Source organism: Mercenaria mercenaria, chromosome 6 (genome assembly GCF_021730395.1).
Source record: "Mercenaria mercenaria strain notata chromosome 6, MADL_Memer_1, whole genome shotgun sequence".
NCBI classification, from domain to species: domain Eukaryota; kingdom Metazoa; phylum Mollusca; class Bivalvia; order Venerida; family Veneridae; genus Mercenaria; species Mercenaria mercenaria.
Window position 1 is genome coordinate 38,042,007 of NC_069366.1, and position 8,767 is coordinate 38,050,773.

General features: G+C 34.4%; 1 protein-coding gene across 3 annotated transcripts in view; it reads right to left on the bottom strand.

Annotated features, from left to right (window-relative positions):
* LOC123550531 (meckelin-like) overlaps positions 1–2,778 on the bottom strand; it is a 73,163-nt gene extending 70,385 nt beyond the window's left edge. For all 3 annotated transcript variants that reach the window (XM_053545645.1, XM_053545646.1, XM_053545647.1), the window contains exon 1: positions 2,536–2,778. In XM_053545645.1, the coding sequence (XP_053401620.1) occupies positions 2,536–2,749 (214 nt within the window). In that variant the 5' untranslated portion in view covers positions 2,750–2,778. The remainder of the gene's footprint in view (positions 1–2,535) is intronic.
* Positions 2,779–8,767: the final 5,989 nt, after the last annotated feature.

Sequence of the window (8,767 nt, forward strand, 5' to 3'; positions counted from 1 at the left end):
AGGTAAGATTTGGGAGAAGTGGAGAGATTTTAGGGAGAAGTCGCGAGATTTTAGGGAAAACGTGGGAAGATTTTAGCACCATGACATGCAAGCTGACAATGGAACTAAATATGCTTTATATAACATTACTATTTTTATTATTCCCTGTCTTTGTTTACAAAGTCTATTAATTTAAAGTAAATAACAAATTCACTGAAAATGTCAGTGATTCTGTTTTCTTATCATTTTTAACCTTGTGAATCTAATGTGATTAAACTGCAAATTCAAGTTTTTTTTCACTCTTGCCTTGATTGTCCAAACCAAGAAAACCCTTTAAATATGAATACAATTTAAAAAAGTTAATTCCATATCAGCAAAAAAAAAAAAAAAAAAAAGAAAAAATCAAGCTCCAATGCACTCTAAGTCAGTCACTTTAAATAACAAGTATGTGAATTAAATACATGTCAATAGGAGTGACATCACTATGACATCACACCGAATACACATCTTCTTTGATCTGCTGGTGTCTCTTTGATACGCTGGTGTCGGCACACATTAAAAGAAACAGTTGTCAAACAGGTTTAACCCAGTTTCTGATGGCAGGTGTCAAAAATTTGCGTAAATTTCAGTTACGTTATTTTAGTCACAGAAAGTGTCAATGATAATATTACAGTGTTCACGAAAGACCCTGAAAATTCACAGGACAGTCGGTCTGGTAAACATGATTTTTTTACAGGACAGGATAATATTTTACCAGACCGAATTCTTTTTAATAAATTTGATATCTGATCTTTAAAACTGGTATTTATACATAGTCTATATAAACAGCATTACACAAATTACATCCTTTAAGTTTATTTCCACATATTAATTGAAACAGATTTCAGACATTAAGTTTTCAGGCTGTAAAAAGTCTCCCTGTGCTTGGATTCAGTTTGTTATATTTTCTGGTCCTTTGGGACCATGGAGTCCATTCAACATCTGTGTAATAGATCTAGAGTCCCGCTTAAGCCGTTGCTAGGGGGCGTGAGAGATGTTGCATATTTCATTACCTCTCGCGAACAGACTCAGTCAAAACGAGTCTGCTGTTATTCTTCTTGGTTGCATTCTTTGCTTCCAAAGGATTTTTTTACAGATTTTATTCATATACATTTGCTATATCATCGCTGTCTTTTCCCGCACAAGTCTACTGTTTGCACCAAGTCACGTTGATGTTGACATATAAAGAGAAAGATGACCTCGGAATTACTGGAAATTCCAGTCATCCCGCGTACATAAATCGAGTACCATCCACGATTAGTACGCATCCAATGATAACGCGCGTTCTTAGAATTGTCGTGACGTTGGAGGGGTTTCCACTGTTTCTATTTTAAGTACCAATGAAACAAACGCTTACTAAAATATAGTTTGACATCAATTTCTCGGGATTCCATGTTACAGTTTAATGATGAAAGTCAAACTTTCGCGAAATCGTGGAGGACTTTCTTCTTATTTTATCATATTGACCTGCAATTTTTATCGGACACTCGGTCTTGTGAACTTGATATATCACGCCGGACCTGATCAAAATTTACCGGAAATGTCCGACGGCTTTCGCGACCTCTGATATTATGTTTCTAAAGTTTGGGTTTTGAAAAATACGAGTAAAATTAAGTGGATTTCAGGAAATTACTGGAGCCAAACACGGTAAGATACTTTCTAATGGTCAAAAAAGAATGTGTAAGCTTATGTAATATAAATCCCTACTGCTTTGTTTATCAACAGTCAGTTTACAAAACAAGTGTCACCTTCGCACTTCTCCGTAATCTGAAGTAGGCGGAGCTTAAATTATGCTATCGTGTATTCCAGTCAAGTGTCAACAGGCCGACAGCGGATAACTGGAGGAGTGTGGATAAAAAAATCGGGCGACTTGAATTTCGCTTTGATGTTAGATTAGAGCGAAGTCGGGAGCTACAAAGCGACTATTTCGCTCAAGTCGCTCCCTAGCTCAAGCCCTGCCTACATTTACAAAAATAGGGTGTGAAACGTAATCAGCTTTCAAAGTAGGTCAAATGTGTTTACTGTAGAGAGCGCTGCACATTGTTGTTCTCACAAAAATCAAATACCGCGATACCAGATGTAACGCGAAAATAGCAGCAAGTGGTATAATTATCTTTAACTCGTTAATACTATTTTCCATTGTCAATCTAGTCGTGACACATTTGAAGAAATGATTAGACTTACGTTCATTTAAACCAACACATTTTAAAACATTTGTCATTGTTCCTAATTTTCATAAGAGCAAAACCGTCATGCTTACTGTAAATACTGAAAATAGCGGAAAGAACATCTATGCCAGATATAAATTATCGATAACGGTTGTTAAGCAGTATAACATAGACATATGCAGAAATAATCTGTACAACCTGGTTTTCCTGTCAGATAGGCAGTGCCTAATTTCATATTATTAGACAGACTTCAGCAAAAACAACTTGCAGCAGCAACCTTTAAATTTCAAAATTGATAAATAAACCGCCAAGTTTTTCATGTAGCATTTACGAACATGTCTGGACTCACCATCCGGGCTTGTGACTTGGAAGTTCTCATCTTGTGAACAATCTACGCATTCCAGTCGTGTCGTATCAAAGTATTGCCTGACTGTACCCACTGTGTTGCAATTAGAAGGATCTACAAGCGGTATAGGGGGTAGTTGGGATAGTTGGGCTTGAATGCAATAGATATTTGACAAAATATAAATTAACAGTATAAATCTCTTCTTAATCACCGCCATTTTTGTTGATTCTAGATACCATTCGGTTTACTCGGTCATCTTCTTTCGATTTACGTTAAACTTGATTTATGTATGTACTTGTTTTTAGTCAATTTGTTTAACCACGATAGGGATAGAGTGCGAAATGGACTCCATCTCGCGAAATGGACTTTACGTCTACGAAATGGACTTTTATTTTCTTAATTGTGACTTTAATTTAAAAGTTAACTGTATTTCATCAATAGATATAATAGATAACAGGTAAAACTAAATGTCGGTCACTTTTGATAAAATATTTTTCTAATTTATAACCAAAATATTACAATTTATTAAGACCGCGTGCTCCAAAATGGACATTTTCACACCAAAATATTTTATCAAAAGTGACCGACATTTAGTTTTACCTCTTATCTATTATATCTATTGATGCAAATACAGTTAACTTTTAAATTAAAGTCACAATTAAGAAAATAAAAGTCCATTTTGTAGAAGTTTGGCGCGAAAATGTCCATTTCGGAGGACGCAGTTTTAATAAATTGTAATATTTTGGTTATAAATTGGAAAAAATATTTTATCAAAAGTGACCGACATTTAGTTTTACCTCTTTTCTATTATATCTATTGATGAAAATACAGTTAACTTTTAAATTAAAGTCACAATTAAGAAAATAAAAGTCCATTTCGTAGACGTAAAGTCCATTTCGCGAAATGGGGTCCATTTTGCACTCTATCCCTACCCGTTTAACCAAGTTGAACTTTTTTTTGGAATTTATATTTTATTTCCAGAGAACACCTTTTACATGTTCACATAATATAGTATGAATACTTCAGTAAATCAATAGCATCATATGTTGAATTACAAACAGATGACTGAACATGATACATAGTGATAAAGTCAGTGAATAACAACAACAACAGTCGTAGTCTGTTTCACTGATCTGTCTTATCGAATACAGAGTCAGTTACAAACCGATTAAAAACGTACAGAAATCTGTACGAGTACCATAATCCACCGCGCGAATGCTAATCTAAAAATAGCCAGGCTTTCCCAAAGACTAATGTGTAGCTCAGGTTAAACCTTGGTATTGAATGCATATAGTACATGCACATTGTCTTATTAATCCTGAAAGGATTGTTCAATCACCGAACATAACAAGTTAAACCTAAAACTATGAAGGTTTAAACAATACACAACTGATAAGCGCTTCCAGTCAGCTATATTGTCCATGTTGTAGAATAGGTACGTATAGAATAGATCAACTGGTAACTTACTATAAATTATTCTCTTTCTACGCAGGTATCTAGTATTGATAATAGAACTGTAATTAGGTATAACTAATTGAAATCTTATGCAAAACTTCATAAATTAATGACTTTCCATATCCAGTGGGTCAAATTACTAATGTATCTCCATCATTTATTTTTTCTAACACATTAAATTTTTTGGGTTTAAGGATACTGAATGGTATGTTGCTTTCTTTATTTTTATTTATTTATTTTTTTACAGAAATATCTAATGTTTTTGTAAATTCCATCTAGCAGCCGACAAAAAAGAAAGATCTAAAATAAAAGGGAGCTATGCGTGACATTTACATCGATATATACACTTAGCCAATCAGCGATTGCTATCTTTCACTAATTCTATACCTGGCGCGTCATAGTTCTTGGGTTGTAACAGTCGTTAATATGTAGTATCAAACGCGTGGAAGAGTCTACAACAGTCGTGAATATTCTATTGCCAGCAAAGATTCTGTTTTTATGCTACACCGGGCGAACGTGCTTTTCAAAAAGCGGCAAATATTTAATGCTTAATACAAATTTTTTGATGGTTGAACTGACATATGTGGTGTTCAGAGTTGAGTATAAACATTTTGTGGAAAGTGCAGATTGTATTTTAAGTCGTGAGAAAGACGTCGGAGACTTAGAAAGGAGGAGAAGATAAGACAGGACTAATTTGACTTGGATATTTTGGTCCTAGCACCGTCAGCTATTTTGCAGATATTTTGACACTGACACCGCCCGGAAGTAAATTTTTACAGTGGTTTTAGAAATTTTATTAAAAGTTCTGCAAGTTTTATGAGGAACTGAGCAAGTAAAAGTGAAAATTCATAAGTGTAAGCAGAATTTGGAAAAGTACTAGTGTATTTGAAATACTGTACGTGTTGATTGAGGCAGAGCTGTTGAAGCGTGGAATTGTTGCGCTGAGAGACAATGGCAAGTAGCACTAAAGACGGAAAACGGAAATGTACAGTAAGAAATGACAGTGTATTTGATTTAAAAGATTCACAAGAATATGTAGACTTTATAATGTCACCAGAGGTCACAACCTATGACTCCAAAATCACGTAAACGTCACATGTCAGACCCAGTTCAGGATTTTATACTGACTAGCGCCATTAAAAAGAGTAAAATGAGCAGTGATTCTAAGAAGAAAGATGATACAGATAAGTATAAGCATGTGACTCAGGCAGATATACATGTGGATTCAGATGTACACACAAAAGACTTGATTATTTTGTTGACGAAGGATGTTCATGAGATATATGAAAAGATTAATACACGTATGAATGTGATGGAAGAAATGTTGACAGAAACAGAAAAACTTCTGACTGATAAGCTAACAAATAAACTGACAAACACATTAGATAAACGAATAAACGGAAACAACAAAGATGCGAAAAGACTTAGACAATAAACTATCAGATATATGGAAAGAAATGTCGGAAGAGATAGCGGAGGTACAACAGAAGTTGATAACCATGTCAAGCAATGCTATTTCGCGTGATAGTGTGAAAGAAAATATTGACTTAAATATTGTCATAAGAAACCTTCCACACACAGTGAATGAAAACCTGGTAAGAAAAGTAAATGAATTGGTTCGTGATGGCCTTAACATCAAAGATGTGAATGTGCAACATGCCGAGAGGAAACAACTATTCTCACATGACAAACCTGGAGTGGTAATAGTTAAACTTAAAGATCAAGAAGAGAAAAATCAGGTGCTTAAGGCAAAAAGTCGTTTAAATAATAAGGATAGGTATAAACATGTGTATATTCATAGTGATCAAACCAAGGAAGAGAGAAAACAGGCAGCAAATCTTAAAATTTTGTTAAATGCAATGAAAACAGGAAGTAGTGATCTAAGGGTCGTTGGTACCCGTATTGTTAAAAATCAGAATGAAGACAGAGGCGAACGTGATAGAAGCTACAGACGTGATAGAAATGATAACAGCAACAGACAGAGACTTTCAAACAGGGGTGGAGATAGTAATAACAGAAATCAGAACAGGGGGGATAATAATAATGGCAGAAATTATAGTGACAGAAGAGATGGGAGACAGGATAGAAATGTGAATAGAAGAAGAAGTAATAGACGTTAGGTGCTTGCAGGATTTTGGAACGTTAATGGCTGGAACGTAAATACAGGAACTGAAAACTTTGAATTTAGAGAAAGCTGTATAAATTTTTTAGATTTAGAAATTATAGGTATAGCTGAGACACATTTAAATGGCAATGACTGTGTTAATATAGATAATTACACCTGGTTTGGTAACAATAGAAAAAAAAAAATACATGCAAATGCCTGGTCAGGCTCAGGAGGGGTTGGGTTTTTGGTTAAAAAATCTTTGTTAAATGATTTTGATGTAAGTTTAGTAAATGCTGAACATGATGGGATTTTATGGATATGTTTACAAAACAAGGCTGATGGGAATTGTATGTTCTGTTGTGTATGTTACTTGCCTCCAAAGGGGTCAACAAGACAGGTAGATGCGTCTGAATTTTATGATAATATTTTAAGTGGTATTTACGAATATCAAAATACAGGTACAATATTTGTCTGTGGTGACCTCAACAGTCGTGTTGGAAATGAAACAGATTATATTGAAGGTATTGATCATATTGTTCAGAGAGATATTGTTGATTTTAAACGCAATGAATATTGTGGTGCTTTAATTGACTTTTTAATAAACAGTAATTTTTGTATTTTAAATGGCAGAAATTTTGTAAAGAATGATTTCACATGTATACGGCCCCAAGGCTGCTCAGTGGTGGATTATTGTCTTGTTGGTCATGACAGTTTGCATCTGTTTACAGATTTTAATGTTATAAGAATATTAGATTTAGTGAACCATATAAATCTTCAGGGCCAGATGAGAATTCCCGATCATTCTATCTTAACATGGAAAATTACTGTAAATAATTCAGTACCCAAGCAATCAGCAAGTGGGTCAGACAAAAACTGTTATACCAAATTTGATTTAAATGCAATACCTGGAAACTTCTTACAAAATCCTGTTGTGGTATCTGAAATTCAAACTATGGTAGATAATCTCGAGCAGGGCTTTCGCACTCAAGAACAAATTGATACAACGTACAGTAACTTGTGTGCTACTTTAAAGAGAGAAATGACTGAACATATTCCATCTTAGCATATTACTGTAAGTAAAAGTAAAATGTATAGTAAGAAAAAACGAGTGGGAAAGCCCTGGTGGAGTGAAACTCCCACAACTTTGTGGAACAAGGTTTGTGCTACAGAGAAAAATTGGTTATCCTGTAACAGTCCAGTACAAAAGAAATTTTTGAAGTCTGTTTTTGTTTCCAGTCGGAAATTGTGTGATAAAGAAGTACAAAAAGCAAAACGTAGATATTGGTACCAACTTTAAATGAAATGTTGGAAAATGTTGAAAATGATCAGAATAAATTTTGGAAAACTATAGGGAAAATTGGGGTTGCTAGTTATAAAAAGCCTTCAATACCAATGGAAGTAGAAGATGAAAATGGTTCATTTTGACAGACGTCAATTCTGTTTTACATGTATGGAAAACAGAGTTTCAAAATTTGTATAATAATGATACTGGTACTCAGGTAAATGGCTTTGTTAATAGTGATTGTCAACCTAATATACATGTACAGGTACCAAATGTGAATGTTCCATTAGAACCTGAATTCAATGATAATTTTACAATTTTTGAAATCAGAAAGGCTATAATTAAGGCCAAGTCTCAAAAGGCATGTGGGTTTGATAATATACCATACGAAGTCTATAAAAATGAAACTTTAATTTCTGCTTTACATGTACTTTTTAATGTGTGTTTTAATACGGGTAAAATCCCAGCTGACTGGGGTAAGGGTATTATAAACCCAATACCAAAATCCTCAATAAATGATCCTAGAAATCCATTATGTTATAGGGGAATAACTTTAGCCCCAACTGTGTACAAACTTTACTGCTCAGTGCTGAACCAAAGACTTTGTCAATGGATGGAACGTAACAGTAAGTTGGTAGATGAGCAAAACGGGTTCCGGAAAAACCGCAGTACAATAGATCATTTGGCTTCATTGACTACAGTCATAGAAACTAGACTTATGAAGAAGCTGCTCACATTCGCAACTTTCATAGACTTCCACAAAGCATACGATTCCGTCCACAGAGAGATTCTTTGGAAACGACTGAGCAACATGGGTGTAAATGGCAAAATGTATAGTGCTATTATGTCATTGTATGGAACAGAAAAATCTTGTGTTAAAGTTAATGGTTATTGTACCGACTGGTTTGACGTCAAAATAGGTTTACGTCAGGGCTGTATTCTGTCTCCAATTTTGTTTAACTGCTTTATCAGCGATCTAGCTGTATAACTGAACTCCCTAGATCTGGGAATTAGTTTAGACAATGGAACAAATCTATCAATTCTGCTCTATGCAGATGATATTGTTTTACTAGCTGAAAATGAAAATGATCTTCAGAGTATGCTTAATTTGTTGTCAGACTGGTGTTCCTCAAATAGTATGAAGATAAATTTTAGTAAAAGTAATATAGTTCATTTTAGAAATCCATCATGTCCTAGGTCAGGTTTTGATTTTAAATGTGGTGATCAATCTGTAGGTCATGTTGATAAATATTAGTACCTGGGACTAGTATTAAATGAACACCTTAATTATGCTTTGACAGCAAAGTATGTTGCACAATCAGCACTGAGGTAGAGCTCTAGGTGTGTTAATAGCTAAATATCATAGTACTGGAGGGATGCCATTCCATGTC